Source organism: Oncorhynchus keta, chromosome 34, assembly GCF_023373465.1.
Source record: "Oncorhynchus keta strain PuntledgeMale-10-30-2019 chromosome 34, Oket_V2, whole genome shotgun sequence".
Classification (NCBI taxonomy): domain Eukaryota; kingdom Metazoa; phylum Chordata; class Actinopteri; order Salmoniformes; family Salmonidae; genus Oncorhynchus; species Oncorhynchus keta.
In genome coordinates this window covers 2,517,235-2,537,002 of record NC_068454.1, presented here as the reverse complement: position 1 = coordinate 2,537,002, position 19,768 = coordinate 2,517,235, and the positions used below count along the sequence as shown (strand labels likewise).

Here is a 19,768-nt window from a genome sequence, read left to right as displayed (position 1 = left end):
CTAGTGGTCAGAGTCTAGTGGTTAGAGTCTAGTGGTTAGAGTCTAGTGGTTAGAGTGTTGGGCCAGTAACCTGCAGGTAGCCTAGTGGTTAGAGTCTAGTGGTCAGAGTGTTGGGCCAGTAACCTGCAGGTAGCCTAGTGGTTAGAGTCTAGTGGTTAGAGTACTGGGCCAGTAACCTGCAGGTAGCCTAGTGGTTAGAGTCTAGTGGTCAGAGTACTGGGCCAGTAACCTGCAGGTAGCCTAGTGGTTAGAGTCTAGTGGTTAGAATACTGGGCCAGTAACCAGCAGGTAGCCTAGTGGTTAGAGTCTAGTGGTCAGAGTGTTGGGCCAGTAACCTGCAGGTAGCCTAGTGGTTAGAGTCTAGTGGTCAGAGTACTGGGCCAGTAACCTGCAGGTAGCCTAGTGGTTAGAGTCTAGTGGTCAGAGTACTGGGCCAGTAACCTGCAGGTAGCCTAGTGGTTAGAGTCTAGTGGTTAGAGTGTTGGGCCAGTAACCTGCAGGTAGCCTAGTGGTTAGAGTCTAGTGGTCAGAGTACTGGGCCAGTAACCTGCAGGTAGCCTAGTGGTTAGAGTCTAGTGGTCAGAGTATTGGGCCAGTAACCAGCAGGTAGCCTAGTGGTTAGAGTCTAGTGGTCAGAGTGTTGGGCCAGTAACCTGCAGGTAGCCTAGTGGTTAGAGTCTAGTGGTCAGAGTACTGGGCCAGTAACCTGCAGGTAGCCTAGTGGTTAGAGTCTAGTGGTCAGAGTACTGGGCCAGTAACCTGCAGGTAGCCTAGTGGTTAGAGTCTAGTGGTCAGAGTACTGGGCCAGTAACCTGCAGGTAGCCTAGTGGTTAGAGTCTAGTGGTCAGAGTACTGGGCCAGTAACCTGCAGGTAGCCTAGTGGTTAGAGTCTAGTGGTCAGAGTACTGGGCCAGTAACCTGCAGGTAGCCTAGTGGTTAGAGTCTAGTGGTTAGAGTACTGGGCCAGTAACCTGCAGGTAGCCTAGTGGTTAGAGTCTAGTGGTCAGAGTGTTGGGCCAGTAACCTGCAGGTGGTTTAGTGGTCAGAGTCTAGTGGTTAGAGTCTAGTGGTCAGAGTCTAGTGGTTAGAGTCTAGAGTCTAGTGGTTAGAGTGTTGGGCCAGTAACGTGCAGGTAGTCTAGTGGTTAGAGTCTAGTGGTTAGAGTCTAGTGGTCAGAGTCTAGTGGTTAGAGTCTAGTGGTTAGAGTCTAGTGGTCAGAGTCTAGTGGTTAGAGTCTAGTGGTCAGAGTGTTGGACCAGTAACCGAAAGGTCACTGGTTTTGAATCCCTCTGAGCTGACAAGGTGAAACAACGTTGTTGTTGACAACGGGAGAGTTGGGATATACACAACAACAACAACAAAATAATAATACAATTTACACTTGTACATGTGAACAAATATAAACATATTGTTATTATTATTATTACTTTTTTATTTTCCTGTTTCTCAGCAGCTGCAGAGGGCTCAGCATAGAGCTCAGCATAGAGCTCAGCATAGAGCTCAGCATAGAGCTCAGCATAGAGCTCAGCATAGAGCTCAGCATAGAGCTCAGCATAGAGCTCAGCATAGAGCTCAGCATAGAGCTCAGCATAGAGCTCAGCATAGAGCTCAGCATAGAGCTCAGCATAGAGCTCAGCATAGAGCTCAGCATAGAGCTCAGCATAGAGCTCAGCATAGAGCTCAGCATAGAGCTCAGCATAGAGCTCAGCATAGAGCTCAGCATAGAGCTCAGCATAGAGCTCAGCATAGAGCTCAGCATAGAGCTCAGCATAGAGCTCAGCATAGAGCTCAGCATAGAGCTCAGCATAGAGCTCAGTATAGAGCTCAGCATAGAGCTCAGCATAGAGCTCAGCATAGAGCTCAGTATAGAGCTCAGCATAGAGCTCAGCATAGAGCTCAGCATAGAGCTCAGCATAGAGCTCAGCAGAGGGCTCAGTATAGAGCTCAGCATAGAGCTCAGCATAGAGCTCAGCATAGAGCTCAGTATAGAGCTCAGCATAGAGCTCAGCAGAGGGCTCAGCATAGAGCTCTGCATAGAGCTCAGCATAGAGCTCAGCATAGAGCTCAGCATAGAGCTCTGCATAGAGCTCAGCATAGAGCTCAGCATAGAGCTCAGTATAGAGCTCAGTATAGAGCTCAGTATAGAGCTCAGCATAGAGCTCTGCATAGAGCTCAGCATAGAGCTCAGCATAGAGCTCTGCATAGAGCTCAGCATAGAGCTCTGCATAGAGCTCAGCATAGAGCTCAGCATAGAGCTCAGCATAGAGCTCAGTATAGAGCTCAGCAGAGGGCTCAGTATAGAGCTCAGCATAGAGCTCAGCATAGAGCTCAGCATAGAGCTCAGCAGAGGGCTCAGCATAGAGCTCAGCATAGAGCTCAGCATAGAGCTCAGCATAGAGCTCAGCATAGAGCTCAGTATAGAGCTCAGCAGAGGGCTCAGTATAGAGCTCAGCATAGAGCCCAGTATAGAGCTCAGCATAGAGCCCAGCATAGAGCTCAGTATAGAGCTCAGCATAGAGCTCAGCATAGAGCTCAGCATAGAGCTCAGCATAGAGCTCAGTATAGAGCTCAGCAGAGGGCTCAGCATAGAGCTCAGCATAGAGCTCAGCATAGAGCTCAGCATAGAGCCCAGCAGAGGGCTCAGCATAGAGCTCAGCATAGAGCTCAGCATAGAGCTCAGCATAGAGCTCAGCATAGAGCTCAGCATAGAGCTCAGCAGAGGGCTCAGTATAGAGCTCAGCATAGAGCTCAGTATAGAGCTCAGCATAGAGCTCAGCATAGAGCTCAGTATAGAGCTCAGCATAGAGCCTCAGCATAGAGCCCAGTATAGAGCTCAGCATAGAGCTCCGCATAGAGCTCAGTATAGAGCTCAGCAGAGGGCTCAGCATAGAGCTCAGCAGAGGGCTCAGCAGAGGGATCAGCAGAGGGCTCAGCAGAGGGCTCAGCATAGAGCTCAGCAGAGGGCTCCAACAGTCTAAGACACTGCATCTCAGCGCAAGAGGCGTCACTACAGTCTCTGGTTCGAATCCAGGCTGCGTCACATCCGGCTGTGAAAAGGGAGTCCCGGCGGGCGGTGCACAATTGGCTCCTGGGTGGGTTTGGCTCCTGGGTGGGTTTGGCTCCTGGGTGGGTAGGGCTCCTGGGTGGGTAGGGCTCCTGGGTGGGTAGGGCTCCTGGGTGGGTAGGGCTCCTGGGTGGGTAGGGCTCCTGGGTGGGTAGGGCTCCTGGGTGGGTTTGGCTCCTGGGTGGGTAGGGCTCCTGGGCGGGTAGGGCTCCTGGGTGGGTTTGGCTCCTGGGTGGGTAGGGCTGCTGGGTGGGTAGGGCTCCTGGGTGGGTTTGGCTCCTGGGTGGGTAGGGCTCCTGGGCGGGTAGGGCTCCTGGGTGGGTTTGGCTCCTGGGTGGGTAGGGCTCCTGGGTGGGTAGGGCTCCTGGGTGGGTAGGGCTCCTGGGTGGGTAGGGCTCCTGGGTGGGTTTGACTCCTGGGTGGGTAGGGCTCCTGGGTGGGTAGGGCTCCTGGGTGGGTTTGGCTCCTGGGTGGGTTTGACTCCTGGGTGGGTAGGACTGTCGTTGTAAATCAGAATTTGCATTGAGCCGATCAGAGTTGTTGTGAGAGCAGTTTACTTGACAGTGACAAGTGGAAGGAAGCACTCTGGTATCACACATACTTTGTCCTGATAAGTTGGAATGCGCTGTAGCCTATAGTGAACGCCCTGCGTACTGCTCACAGAGTTTTCTATGCAGTGTTGAAATACACTGAGTGTACAAAACATTAAGAACACCCTGAGTTGCACTCCTCAGAACAGCCTCATTTTGCCAGGGCATGGACTCTACAAGGTGTCGAAAGCGTTCCACAGAGCTGCTGGTCCATGTCGACTTCAAGGCTTCTCACAGTTGTGTCAAGTTGGCTGGATGACCTTTGAGTGTTGGACCATTCTTGATACACACAGGAAACTGTTGAGTGTGAAAAACACAGCATCGTTGCAGTTCTTGACACAGTCCGATGTGCCTGACACCTCCTTCCGTACCCCGTTCAAATTCAATTAAATATTTTGTCTTGCCCGTTCACCCTCTAAATGGTACACATACACAATCTATGTCCCAATTGTCTGGAGTCTTAAAATATTTATTTAAACTGTCTCCTCCCCTTCATCTACACTGATTGAAGTGGATTTAACAGGTGACATCAATAAGGGATCATAGTTTTCACCTGGATTCACCTGGTCAGTCTATGTGGAAAGAGCAGGTGTTCCTAATGTTTTGTCCACTCATGTCAGTGTCTGTTGACCCAAGTCATGTCAGTGTCTGTTAACCCAAGTCATGTTCCACATTCGAGTGTACAGAATATCTTGGCTACTGTATAACTAGTATTTTCTGAATTATTACAAATTACTAGGCTAGCAGACTATCTTGACCAGTTTAATAATCACCCATGCAATTAGTTGTCCTGGCCGTGGTTGCCATGCTTACGGTGTGACACGGTACAGCCCAAGGCTGTGTGTAATGCAGTGGCAGCCTAGACAGGAGCTGATGGAAGAGAAGTCAGGATAGATAGAGGCTCCGTCTATCTCTTAGTGCAATGCATTTGACTGGAGCACTCTGGTCTAAAGTAGTGCTGCACTACATAGGCAATAGGGTGCTATAGGGCCCTGGTCTAAAGTAGTGCACTATGTAGGCAATAGGTTGCTATTTGGGGGAGAGACTGTAAGTATGCATTCACTGAAACTGCTAACTCCTCCACACAATGAATTGTCCTCTTTCCAGTCTCGGAGTGATGCATGTTAGCGCCTGACGGGCATACTGAGGTGACAGGATAAGGGGCAGAACCTGTGGTGGTGCCGCGGGTGTAGGGGACGGGGCAGTGGCACTGGCAACCACACTACAGTGACCCGATGGGCGGAGAGGCAGAGCAGGATAGAAGGGCAGGACTGGCAGGGTGCGGTCTCCAGTGGCAACTGATCGCTCGGTTCGCTCAAATTCCCAATTGCAATTGGAAAAGCAAAGCGGAAGTATTGCGCCACTGAGAAGGAACCTTTTGGAGTCCATGACAAACGGACAAGAAGGACAAATGGCAGAACCAGTAGTGTTCCTCCTCGTTTGACATTGACAGTTCCTCAGTGGCAAAACCACAGCACCAAGAAGACAATCTGCGACCACAGGTCACAACAGAATATCGACTTTGAACCTGTTTGTTTAAATAAACATACTTTACAACTCCATGCCCATATCTATTGGGTCCCGACTGGAAGAAAGACGTTACGGTTACGCCGCAGCGTTTGGACACACCGGACGCAGACGACAGAGACATCGAACTTTTACCCCGCTGCTGGTACCATAAAACGCATTCGGTTAAAATTGTTGTATTTTTGGGGGGGCTTTTATGGACAGATGCTGTGCACAAGTATGATGTCGTGGATTAGACCGATACAATATTAAAGATTCGGTCCTCTACCGCCTCCCCCCTCCCATCCCTTACCCCGTGGGGGGAACAAGACGTATCCAGAGGGAGAGGGTAGCTTGAGACACCACGGCGACCTGTGCCACCTTACCACTCCGCGTCGGAGTGCCAGTGCCCGGCCCGGCCGGTCTGGGTGGGATGCGTCGCTCCGTGCTTGTGGGCCTCTTCATGGGGTGCACCCTGCTGCTCGCACCTGTAACGGAGGGCTGTGGGCCGGGGAGGGGATATGGCAAGAGACGTCCGCCGAAGAAGCTCACACCCCTCTCTTATAAGCAGTTCAGCCCAAACGTTGCCGAGAAAACACTGGGCGGCAGTGGCAGACATGAAGGCAAAATAACGAGAAACTCAGAACGGTTCAAAGAACTCACTCCCAACTATAACCCTGATATTATATTTAAAGATGAGGAGAATACGGCTGCCGATCGACTTATGACCCAGGTGAGAAGCAGGAATGGGGTTTTAAAACGTCATCTGATGTGGTTTTTATCCCAGTTTGACAGCGGTAGCAAGGTGACCCGATAGTCACATTAGACACGCTGTTTGTTGATCGTTCGTTTTTAGATCTGGTTTGTACTTTGTTAAATGTTTAAAAACTTTTACTTCAAAACTTTATTTTTTTCCCCCAGCACTTTCATCTATGTTTTGGTTCAATTGATTTCTGTTGACCGTTCAAAATTAGACTAGCCTACACGTCAATTATGCAATAATAGGCTAGGCTATAACTAGTCTACCTCCTCTAAATGTAGGTTATATTGCAACACTGTAACTAACCTTATTTTAGACTAACTTGTCTCCTGTTTGGGAGCTAAATTAGACTACACATGCAAGTGGACATCAGCAAAATACAAATGGCGCGAATTTATATGAATTGATAACCGGTTTAATTTTTATTGATCATGACATGTTCACATCTATTTCAAAACGTTTGCGAATTAACCCTTCAAATGCTCTTGTTACACATTTTGAACGGAGAGTGAAATTACGCACCTACCATTACGCATGGATTATGTTTGAATAGCTCTCCGGTTTATTTGCAGACTTGTTCAGCGAAACCTCTGATCTCTTCTAAAAACAAGACCACGAAGAAACACAAGACATATCATGGCAATAGTTATCTGTATTTTTATTGGGAGGCAAACATACAGTATCATAGCACCTCTTGTGCAAAGCGTAAACATGTTTATAGCCAACATGTCTACGGCACTTTGACCAATTGTGATAACATCCCCGATCAAATCAAATTGTACTTGTCACGTACACATATTTAGCAGATGTTATTGCGGGTGTAGCGAAAAACTCAATAGCCTTTATGTGTTTAGGATATATAGTCTTTGTATTTAGTTGTTTCCCTCAGAGATGTTCATTCATCGTTGTATTACATGTAATGTATATATTTCATTATACATGATTACGTTTTAATTTATATAATTTCATTTGTTCTTCCTCTACTATGTTTTCTCAAGTCTTTTACGTTGTAATTCGCTCATATTTATGCCTACATGCTTAGTCCTACCAATGCTTACAGGTTTTTGTTCTACATGGTTTTGTTCTGTGTAAATGTTGATTTCTATGCTCTCATTTTTCTCTGTCATAACCATCATGTCTGTTTGTTATCATCTGGTTCTTCTGTGGTTCCATGACAACCATTGACTCTTACTCTAATATCCCATTATGTTAGTCATTCCTCTCTCTCTCTATCCTCTTCTCTCTCTCTCTGTCTCTCTCTCTCTCTCTCTTCCCCATCGTTGTTAGTCATCCTCTCTCTATCCTCTCTTTCTCTCTCTCTGTCTCTCTCTCTCTCTCTCTTCCCCAGCGTTGTTAGTCATTTCCTCTCTCTCTCTCTATCCTCTCTTCTCTCTCTCTCTGTCTCTCTCTCTCTCTCTTCCCCAGCGTTGTTAGTCATTCCTCTCTCTCCTCTCTTCCCCAGCGTTGTTAGTCATCCTCTCTCTCTCTCTCTCTCTCTCTCTCTCTCTCTCTCTCTCTCTCTCTCTCTCTCTCTCTCTCTTCCCCAGCGTTGTTATTCATCCCTCTCAATTCAATTCAATTCAAGGGCTTTATTGGCATGGGAAACATGTGTTAACATTGCCAAAGCAAGTGAGGTAGACAACATACAAAGTGAACAGTAAACATTACACGTACAGAAGTTTCAAAACAGTAAAGACATTACAAATGTCACATATATATATATATATATATATATATATATATATATATATATATCCAATGTACAAATAGTTAAAGGACACAAGATAAAATAAATAAGCATAAATATATCTCTCTCTCTCTCCAGCGTTGTTAGTCATCCCTCTCCCTCTCTCCCCCAGCGTTGTTAGTCATCCCTTTCTCCTCTCTCCTCTCTCCCCAGCGTTGTTAGTCATCCCTCTCCTCTCTCTCCTCTCTCTCCCCAGCGTTGTTAGTCATCCCTCTCTCCTCTCTTCCCCAGCGTTGTTAGTCATCCCTTTCTCTCCTCTCTCTCCTCTCTCTCCCCAGCGTTGTTAGTCATCCCTCTCTCTCCTCTCTCTCCCCAGCGTTGTTAGTCATCCTCTCTCTCCTCCCCTCTCCTCTCTCTCCCCAGTGTTGTTAGTCATCCCCTCTCTCCTCTCTCTCCTCTCTCTCCCCCAGCGTTGTTAGTCATCCCTCTCTCTCCTCTCTCTCCCCAGCGTTGTTAGTAATCCCTCTCTCCTCTCTCTCCTCTCTCCCCCAGCGTTGTTAGTCATCCCCTCTCTGCTCTCTCTCCCCAGTGTTGTTAGTCATCCCTCTCTCCTCTCTCTCCTCCTCTCTCCCCTCTCTCCCCCAGCGTTGTTAGTCATCCCTCTCTCTCCTCTCTCTCCCTCTCTCCCCAGCGTTGTTAGTCATCCCTCTCTCCTCTCTCTCCCCCAGCGTTGTTAGTCATCCCTCTCTCCTCTCTCTGCTCTCTCTCCCCCAGCATTGTTAGTCATCCCTCTCTCCTCTCTCTCCTCTCTCTCCCTCTCTCCCCCAGCGTTGTTAGTCATCCCTCTCTCTCCTCTCTCTCCTCTCTCTCCCCTCTCTCCCCCAGCGTTGTTAGTCATCCCTCTCTCTCCTCTCTCTCCCCCAGCGTTGTAAAGACAAGCTGAACTCCTTGGCCATCTCTGTGATGAACATGTGGCCTGGGGTGACGCTGAGAGTGACAGAAGGATGGGACGAGGACGGGCACCACTCAGAGGACTCCCTCCATTATGAGGGAAGAGCGGTGGACATCACCACGTCTGACCGGGACAGGAACAAGTACGCCATGCTGGCTCGCCTGGCTGTGGAGGCTGGCTTCGACTGGGTCTATTACGAGTCCAAGGCCCACGTGCACTGCAGTGTCAAATCAGGTAGGGTGATGGGATGACGCACACAGAACGCAGTCCTGTATCATATAAGTGATCCACCTTGTGTGGCAACATGCAGTATATGTGATTGAAGTCTCAGACCGCTCTGGCTCGTTCAGAGATGGTTTCTGTCTGTTGGTGAGAGACTAGAATTCGGCAGGCTAAATGTAGTGGTGATGTTATAACCTTTTTGTTGATTGGGTGACCGTGGTTGAGAGGTTGTAGAGCCCACTACCAACGTTATAGCCCTTCAGTGTCAGGGGAGGACAGGGGAGGACAGCAGTGTGAACTTTTATTTATTCATTTATTAATGAAAATGTGTTTTTGGGGGCAGAAATGCCTTCTCGAACATGTGAACTTTCATGTGCCTGAATAACAAACTTGTATGTCATTTGTAAACACGAATAACATAGTTAAATTAAGAGACTAGTTGGTTTAGCCACAGAAAAATTTAACAACCTTTCCCTAGCCATGATTGGCTGAGATAATGAGTGGGCTGGACATGCCGAGAGATGAGTTTGGATTGGTCTGCCGTATAGCAGGAGTTTGAGCTATTTGAGCTGGTCCGTATGTGTATGTTATCCTGTCTAAAGTATCACGTAGTAAAACTGCATACGTGTTGCTCTCCACTTTCTGGAGGACTGAGTTTTGAAATGAGTTGAATTCGAGTATGATATAGAGAAAACACCTTTCTCCGGATTACATCTTCAAACTAAAGGGCAACCGTGGCATACAGAGAAGATAGTCTAGCTAGTAATATTTTCAGATGTTGGTTAGCTACAGTGCCTGCAGATTCATGCAGGGTAGTAACATCATGAGTTGGGATTATGGTTCATCGATTAGCTAGCTAGCTACATGTCTTGACAAAAGACTCCATTATGCAAGTATCTATTTCAATATAATGTCACTGCGACAATAGATAGACGTTTGTTTGCCACCTACTTTCTGAAAGCCCTGTAGCTACAAGGGGTTTGAATACTTTCTGAAAGCCCTGTAGCTACAAGGGGTTTGAATACCTTCTGAAAGCCCTGTAGCTACAAGGGGTGTGAATACTTTCTGAAAGCCCTGTAGCTACAAGGGGTTTGAATACCTTCTGAAGGCCCTGTAGCTACAAGGGGTTCGAATACCTTCTGAAAGCCCTGTAGCTACAAGGGGTATGAATACTTTCTGAAAGCCCTGTAGCTACAAGGGGTATGAATACTTTCTGAAAGCCCTGTAGCTACAAGGGGTATGAATACTTTCTGAAAGCCCTGTAGCTACAAGGGGTATGAATACTTTCTGAAAGCCCTGTAGCTACAAGGGTTATGAATACTTTCTGAAAGCCCTGTAGCTACAAGAGGTATGAATACTTTCTCAAAGCCCTGTAGCTACGAGGGGTATGAATACTTTCTGAAAGCCCTGTAGCTACAAGGGGTATGAATACTTTCTGAAAGCCCTGTAGCTACAAGGGGTATGAATACTTTCTGAAAGCCCTGTATGCCGACAGAGGAGCGCCTTTTATGATGGAACGTTGAATATCTTTGACCTTCCTTGAGTTGGACCAGAGTTACAACTTCTTAACTGTAGGACCAGAGTTACAACTTCTTAACATAGGACCAGAGTTACAACTTCTTAACTGTAGGACCAGAGATAACAACTTAACATAGGACCAGAGTTACAACTTCTTAACATAGGACCAGAGTTACAACTTCTTAACTGTAGGACCAGAGATAACAACTACTTAACATAGGACCAGAGATACAACTTCTTAACTGTAGGACCAGAGTTACAACTTCTTAACTGTAGGACCAGAGTTACAACTACTTAACATAGGACCAGAGTTACAACTTCTTAACTGTAGGACCAGAGTTACAACTTCTTAACTGTAGGCCCAGAGTTACAACTACTTAACATAGGACCAGAGTTACAACTACTTAACATAGGACCAGAGTTACAACTTCTTAACTGTAGGACCAGAGATACAACTTAACATAGGACCAGAGTTACAACTTCTTAACTGTAGGACCAGAGTTACAACTACTTAACTGTAGGACCAGAGATACAACTTCTTAACATAGGACCAGAGTTACAACTTCTTAACATAGGACCAGAGTTACAACTACTTAACATAGGACCAGAGTTACAACTTCTTAACTGTAGGACCAGAGTTACAACTTCTTAACATAGGACCAGAGTTACAACTTCTTAACTGTAGGACCAGAGTTACAACTTCTTAACTGTAGGACCAGAGTTACAACTTCTTAACATAGGACCAGAGTTACAACTTCTTAACATAGGACCAGAGTTACAACTACTTAACATAGGACCAGAGTTACAACTTCTTAACATAGGACCAGAGTTACAACTACTTAACATAGGACCAGCGTTACAACTTCTTAACATAGGACCAGAGTTACAACTACTTAACATAGGACCAGAGTTACAACATCTTAACTGTAGGACCAGAGATACAACTTCTTAACATAGGACCAAAGTTACAACTTCTTAACATAGGACCAGAGTTACAACTTCTTAACATAGGACCAGAGTTACAACTTCTTAACATAGGACCAGAGTTACAACTTCTTAACATAGGACCAGAGATACAACTTCTTAACATAGGACCAGAGTTACAACTTCTTAACATAGGACCAGAGTTACAACTTCTTAACATAGGACCAGAGATACAACTTCTTAACTGTAGGACCAGAGATACAACTTCTTAACATAGGACCAGAGTTACAACTTCTTAACTGTAGGACCAGAGTTACAACTTCTTAACATAGGACCAGAGTTACAACTTCTTAACATAGGACCAGAGATACAACTTCTTAACTGTAGGACCAGAGTTACAACTTCTTAACATAGGACCAGAGTTACAACTTCTTAACATAGGACCAGAGATACAACTTCTTAACTGTAGGACCAGAGTTACAACTTCTTAACTGTAGGACCAGAGTTACAACTTCTTAACATAGGACCAGAGTTACAACTTCTTAACATAGGACCAGAGATACAACTTCTTAACTGTAGGACCAGAGTTACAACTTCTTAACATAGGACCAGAGTTACAACTACTTAACATAGGACCAGAGTTACAACTTCTTAACTGTAGGACCAGAGTTACAACTTCTTAACATAGGACCAGAGATACAACTTCTTAACATAGGACCAGAGTTACAACTTCTTAACATAGGACCAGAGATACAACTTCTTAACTGTAGGACCAGAGTTACAACTTCGTAACTGTAGGACCAGAGTTACAACTTCTTAACATAGGACCAGAGTTACAACTTCTTAACTGTAGGACCAGAGTTACAACTTCTTAACATAGGACCAGAGTTACAACTTCTTAACATAGGACCAGAGATACAACTTCTTAACTGTAGGACCAGAGTTACAACTTCTTAACTGTAGGACCAGAGATACAACTTCTTAACTGTAGGACCAGAGTTACAACTTCTTAACATAGGACCAGAGTTAACAAGCTTGTGTGTGCAGAGCGGCACAATAATTACAATGAAGACACGTCTTACATTTTTTTTGTTGTTGTTAATTAATCCAATGTTTAACCCGACCCAGAGTATGACGCGTGTCATCCTTCTAACTGTGGATCAAATAGCGATCATTCTGTTCAGGACAAATCAGACCAATACAAATTGTATTTGTCACATGCGCCGTATGCAACAGGTGAAATGTTTACTTTTACAAGCCCTTAACCAACAATTCAGCAGAGAGAACAGTCTATGACTACGGTGGCTGGGGTCTTTGACAATTTCTAGGGCCGATCTTCATCTCTCCCGAGCCTGTACGGGAGTTGTAGCGATGAGACAAGATAGTAACTACTAATAATTGGATACCGTGAAATTGGGGTGAAAAGGGGGTAAAATCAAATTTAAAAAAATGGAAATGTGAAGAGCACATTTTGTCTCACGAGTGTTTTGGTACGAGGTCCTGGTATAGACGTCATGGATGCCCCGGTGATGTACTGGGCCGCATGCATTACCCTCTGTGGTTCCTTGGTGTAGAGGTCCTGGATGACAGGAAGCTTGGCCCGGTGTGGTACTGGGCCGTACTACGTACCCTCTGTAGTTCCTTGGTGTAGAGGTCCTGGATGGCAGGAAGCTTGGCCCGGTGTGGTACTTGGCCGTACTACTTACCCTCTGTAGTTCCTTGGTGTAGAGGTCCTGGATGGCAGGAAGCTTGGCCCGGTGTGGTACTGGGACGTACTACGTACCCTCTGTAGTTCCTTGGTGTATAGGTCCTGGATGGCAGGAAGCTTGGCCCGGTGTGGTACTGGGCCGTACTACGTACCCTCTGTAGTTCCTTGGTGTAGAGGTCCTGGATGGCAGGAAGCTTGGCCCGGTGTGGTACTGGGCCGTACTACTTACCCTCTGTAGTTCCTTGGTGTAGAGGTCCTGGATGGCAGGAAGCTTGGCCCAGTGTGGTACTGGGCCGCACTACCCTCTGTAGTTCCTTGGTGTCGAGGTCCTGGATGGCAGGAAGCTTGGCCCGGTGTGGTACTGGGCCGTACTACGTACCCTCTGTAGTTCCTTGGTGTAGAGGTCCTGGATGGCAGGAAACTTGGCCCGGTGTGGTACTGGGCCGTACTACGTACCCTCTGTAGTTCCTTGGTGTCGAGGTCCTGGATGGCAGGAAGCTTGGCCCAGTGTGGTACTGGGCCGCACTACCCTCTGTAGTTCCTTGGTGTCGAGGTCCTGGATGGCCTTGGCCCGGTGTGGTACTGGGCCGCACTACGTACACCCTCTGTAGTTCCTTGGTGTCGAGGTCCTGGATGGCAGGAAGCTTGGCCCGGTGTGGTACTGGGCCGCACTACGTACCCTCTGTAGTTCCTTGGTGTCGAGGTCCTGGATGGCAGGAAGCTTGGCCCGGTGTGGTACTGGGCCGCACTACGTACCCTCTGTAGTTCCTTGGTGTCGAGGTCCTGGATGGCAGGAAGCTTGGCCCGGTGTGGTACTGGGGCGCATGCATTACCCTCTGTAGTTCCTTGGTGTCGAGGTCCTGGATGGCAGGAAGCTTGGCCCGGTGTGGTACTGGGACGTACTACGTACCCTCTGTAGTTCCTTGGTGTCGAGGTCCTGGATGGCAGGAAGCTTGGCCCAGTGATGTACTGGGCCAAACCCACTACCCTCTGTAGTTCCTTGCGGTCGGAGGCTGAGCAGTGATACAACCCGTCAGGATGCTCTGTAAAAACATTTTTTCTTTTGAAATTTGACCCCTTTTCTCCCCAATTTCGTGGTATCCAATTGGTAGTAGTTACTATCTTGTCTCATCGCTGCAACTCCCGTGCGGGCTCGGGAGAGACGAAGGTCGAGAGCCATGAAACACTGTGCACCTGACGACCTGGTTAGCGTGTACTGCGCCCGGGCCGCCACAGGAGTCGCTGGTGCGCGATGAGACAAGGATATCCTTACCGGCCAAACCATCCCCTAACCCGGACGACGCTAGTCCAATTGTGCGTCGCCCCACGGACCTCCCGGTCGCGGCCGGCTGCGACAGAGCCTGCGATCGAACCCAGAGTCTCTGGTTGCACAGCTAGCACTGCGATGCAGGCGCCTTGGACCACTGCGCCACCCGGGAGGTCCTCTGTAAAACCTTTTTTGAGGATCTTAGGACCCAAATCTTTTTTAGTTTCCTGCGGGGAAATAGGTTCATGTTGTCTTCACGGAGAAAGAAGGCGGTGATTGAGATGTATAGAACCCAGGGTGTAACAGCATGTCGTCCTTGTGACATAGCGATAATAACTGTTGACATTGTAAATATTCATGAAGTTTTCTTGTATGACATCAAAGCTGTGTTTATTAATAAAATAAACTCTCAACGTCTCATCTTTACAGGACAAAAGTCTCATCTTAAAACTTATTTTAGAGATATTAAACTCAGATAACATACAAATGCTCAAAAGTTGCCCAAATAAGGGGGGAGGGATGGGGTTATCTTGTCAAGTAGAGGATCTGTGATCTGTTGAGGATCCCAGAAGATACACGCAAATCAGGATTTTCTCTGAGATGATAATTGTGATGATACTCTCTGAATATTTTGTTTGTCTGTGTGGATTGATTGTCTTGTTTTCACAAACCTCTTAAGTTTGAAACCCGGAGTAGTTGTCTGAAGCAGTTTACAGTAGGTCAGAGAGGTTAGAGGAGGGAGAGGCCCCACTCTAAGAGCCGGTGACAGTTAACTGATTAACTTTCTCTGTTTGCCCCCCCCCCCCTCCCCCTCCCTTTGTCGTGGTTTCCCTCAGTCCTCCGTGATCTCCCTGGTCTCCTTGCTCACCTTTCTCAAATATCTAATCTAATCAACTCTTATCACTTGGCCTTGGTACTTAACCGTTCCCAAATATTAGTGTTTTGACCCAGTGAAGACTTGAAACTGCCATTTGAGTGTCTTAGGCTGCGTGCCAAATGGTATTCCCTACAGAGTGCACTATTTTTTTTGTCCCTGATCCGTGTAGGGAATAGGGTACCACTTGGAATACCGCCTTTACCTGTTCTGTGACTAGAGAACAGAGAGACTTTCTGACTCATTTCAGTGGAAGTTGAGATTTAATCATTGGGTTACTCATTGCTGGTAATGCATTTGCCCCAAATTGTTTTGAGCAAAGTTAAAGTTGAAAAGGAGAGATAGGTTGTCAATGTTTCAGTGGAAGGTTTTTTCAAGGAGTATGTGTTTAAATGAAGAGTGTGTGTGTGTGTGTGTGTGTGTGTGTGTGTGTGTGTGTGTGTGTGTGTGTGTGTGTGTGTGTGTGTGTGTGTGTGTGTGTGTGTGTGTGTGTGTGTGTGTGTGTGTGTGTGTGTGTGTGTGTGTGTGTGCTTACACATGCTTGTGTGCAACATAACTGCCTACGTGGGTGTGTATTGACAGAGACCCTTCAAGTCTCCAAAAGCTATAATGTTGACCTCAATCGAAAAGGTCTTGGTGTTTCCTGAATGTTAAACACGAAACAATCATGGAATGTACGTGTTGGTCTAAGGTATCATAGACACTGGATGTACGTGTTGGTCTAAGGTATCATAGACACTGATGTACGTGTTGGTCTAAGGTATCATAGACACTGGATGTACGTGTTGGTCTAAGGTATCATAGACACTGGATGTACGTGTTGGTCTAAGGTATCATAGACACTGGATGTACGTGTTGGTCTAAGGTATCATAGACACTGGATGTACGTGTTGGTCTAAGGTATCATAGACACTGGATGTTCGTGTTGGTCTAAGGTATCATAGACACTGGATGTACGTTAAGGTATCATAGACACTGGATGTACGTGTTGGTCTAAGGTATCATAGACACTGGATGTACGCGTTGGTCTAAGGTATCATAGACACTGGATGTACGTGTTGGTCTAAGGTATCATAGACACTGGATGTACGTGTTGGTCTAAGGTCTCATAGACACTGGATGTACGTGTTGGTCTAAGGTATCATAGACACTGGATGTACGTGTTGACTAAGGTATCATAGACACTGGATGTACGTGTTGGTCTAAGGTATCATAGACACTGGATGTACGTGTTGACTAAGGTATCATAGACACTGGATTTACGTGTTGGTCTAAGGTATCATAGACACTGGATGTACATGTTGACTAAGGTATCATAGACACTGATGTACGTTGGTCTAAGGTATCATAGACACTGGATGTACGTGTTGGTCTAAGGTATCATAGACACTGATGTACGTGTTGGTCTAAGGTATCATAGACACTGGATGTACGTGTTGACTAAGGTATCATAGACACTGGATTTACGTGTTGGTCTAAGGTATCATAGACACTGGATGTACATGTTGACTAAGGTATCATAGACACTGGATGTACGTGTTGACTAAGGTATCATAGACACTGGATGTACGTGTTGGTCTAAGGTATCATAGACACTGGATGTACGTGTTGACTAAGGTATCATAGACACTGGATGTACGTGTTGACTAAGGTATCATAGACACTGGATGTACGTGTTGACTAAGGTATCATAGACACTGGATGTACGTGTTGGTCTAAGGTATCATAGACACTGGATGTACGTGTTGACTAAGGTATCATAGACACTGGATGTACGTGTTGGTCTAAGGTATCATAGACACTGGATGTACGTGTTGGTCTAAGGTATCATAGACACTGGATGTACGTGTTGACTAAGGTATCATAGACACTGGATGTACGTGTTGGTCTAAGGTATCATAGACACTGGATGTACGTGTTGACTAAGGTATCATAGACACTGGATGTACGCGTTGGTCTAAGGTATCATAGACACTGGATGTACGTGTTGGTCTAAGGTATCATAGACAGTGGATGTACGTGTTGACTAAGGTATCATAGACACTGGATGTACGTGTTGACTAAGGTATCATAGACACTGGATGTACGTGTTGGTCTAAGGTATCATAGACACTGGATGTACGTGTTGGTCTAAGGTATCATAGACACTGGATGTACGTGTTGGTCTAAGGTATCATAGACACTGGATGTACGCGTTGGTCTAAGGTATCATAGACACTGGATGTACGTGTTGGTCTAAGGTATCATAGACAGTGGATGTACGTGTTGACTAAGGTATCATAGACACTGGATGTACGTGTTGACTAAGGTATCATAGACACTGGATGTACGTGTTGGTCTAAGGTATCATAGACACTGGATGTACGTGTTGGTCTAAGGTATCATAGACACTGGATGTACGTGTTGGTCTAAGGTATCATAGACACTGGATGTACGTGTTGACTAAGGTATCATAGACACTGGATGTACGTGTTGGTCTAAGGTATCATAGACACTGGATGTACGTGTTGGTCTAAGGTATCATAGACACTGGATGTACGTGTTGGTCTAAGGTATCATAGACACTGGATGTACGTGTTGGACTAAGGTATCATAGACACTGGATGTACGTGTTGGTCTAAGGTATCATAGACACTGGATGTACGTGTTGGTCTAAGGTATCATAGACACTGGATGTACGTGTTGGACTAAGGTATCATAGACACTGGATGTACGTGTTGGTCTAAGGTATCATAGACACTGGATGTACGTGTTGGTCTAAGGTATCATAGACCAACCCACTTGCCTATTGATGGAACCTCTTTATGTCAGTCTACCTTCAGGTCTTGTGTCAAAGTCTACAGTTCTTAACAGTCCTCAATATGTCTGTCTGTCTGTCTGTCTGTCTGTCTGTCTGTCTGTCTGTCTGTCTGTCTGTCTGTCTGTCTGTCTGTCTGTCTGTCTGTCTCTGTCTCTGTCTCTGTCTCTGTCTCTGTCTCTGTCTCTGTCTCTGTCTCTGTCTCTGTCTCTCTCTCTCTCTCTCTCTCTCTCTCTCTCTCTCTCTCTCTCTCTCAGAGCACTCAGTAGCAGCTAAGACCGGAGGTTGTTTCCCGGGTCGTTCCCTGGTGACGCTGGAAGACGGGAGCAGCAGGGCGGTTCAGGACCTCCAGCCGGGTGACCGTGTCCTGTCCTCCTCGGGGGTTGATGGGAGCGGAGGAGAGCTTGTCTACAGTGAGTTCCTGACCTTCCTGGACCACGAGCCTGCAGCCAGGAAACAGTTCTACGTGTTGGGAACAGAGACGGGAGCGAACCTGACCCTCACCGCGGCTCATCTTGTGTTCGTGACCGAGGGTAACTGTTCAGTCGGCGAACCGTCCAATGGGGTTGTCACGCGGACTATGTACGCCAGCGACGTACGGCCAGGGCAGTGTGTGCTGACCGCAGGTGGAGACAAGGGACCACAAGCCCACCTTTCCCCAGTCGCCTGGATCCACATCCAGGTGGACACCGGGGCCTTCGCCCCCCTGACACGCCACGGCTCACTGGTGGTGGACGGCGTTTTAGCCTCGTGCTACGCTGCTATGGACCAGCACCACATAGCGCACTGGGCATGTGGTCCCCTCCGCCTGCTGTACAGCTGGACTGGGCTAGGGACTATACAAGGAGACGGACTACACTGGTACTCACGGGTCCTGTATTGGATAGGAACCTTCCTACTGGACCCTGGACACTTCCACCCCTGGGGGGTGGTCACGAATGATGTGGAGAGATAGAGAGTGAGAACAGAGAGACAGGGTGGAGAACAGAGAGACAGGGAGGAGAACAGAGAGAACAGAGAGACAGGGTGGAGAACAGAGAGAACAGAGAGACAGGGTAGAGAACAGAGAGAACAGAGAGACAGAGTAGAGAACAGAGAGACAGGGTAGAGAACAAAGAGACGGTAGAGAACAGAGAGACAGGGTAGAGAACAGAGAGAACAGAGAGACAGGGTAGAGAACAGAGAGACAGGGTAGAGAACAGAGAGATAGGGTAGAGAACAGAGAGAACAGAGAGACAGGGTAGAGAACAGAGAGACAGGGTAGAGAACAGAGAGAACAGAGAGACAGGGTAGAGACCAGAGAGATAGGGTAGAGAACAGAGACAGGGTAGAGAACAGAGAGAACAGAGAGACAGGGTAGAGACCAGAGAGATAGGGTAGAGAACAGAGAGATAGGGTAGAGAACAGAGAGAACAGAGAGACAGGGTAGAGAACAGAGAGAACAGAGAGACAGGGTAGAGAACAGAGAGAACAGAGAGACAGGGTAGAGAACAGAGAGAACAGAGAGACAGGGTAGAGTCCAGAGAGACAGGGTAGAGAACAGAGAGAACAGAGAGACAGGGTAGAGAACAGAGAGAACAGAGAGACAGGGTAGAGAACAGAGAGACAGGGTAGAGAACAGAGAGATAGGGTAGAGAACAGAGAGAGTGAATACAAGTCTGTGTATATAAAGGTGTAATAAAAAGTTGTGGAAGCCTGTAACAGATTCCTGACACGTTTCACAGAGTTATGCATTACAGCCCAGGGAGAAACTTTATACTCAACCATCCTTATTGAATTGAAGCCTTTTCAACCATATGCCTTCCTTTTCTCAGGACCACACTAGTCCTAGACACACAACACTGATATATGAACATATACACACTAGTCCTAGACACACAACACTGATATATGAGCATA

At 46.9% G+C, this 19,768-nt stretch overlaps 1 protein-coding gene and 1 pseudogene across 1 annotated transcript; both read left to right on the top strand.

Moving 5' to 3' along the window:
• LOC127906095 (indian hedgehog B protein-like) overlaps positions 1-19,566 on the top strand; it is a 98,925-nt pseudogene extending 79,359 nt beyond the window's left edge.
• Positions 4,861-19,566, top strand: LOC118366451 (indian hedgehog B protein-like). The gene is made up of 3 exons (XM_052492733.1): positions 4,861-5,893; positions 8,532-8,793; positions 18,127-19,566. The coding sequence occupies exons 1-3, from the start codon at positions 5,594-5,596 to the stop codon at positions 18,822-18,824; spliced, it is 1,260 nt and encodes a 419-aa protein (XP_052348693.1). The 5' UTR covers positions 4,861-5,593; the 3' UTR covers positions 18,825-19,566.
• Positions 19,567-19,768: the final 202 nt, after the last annotated feature.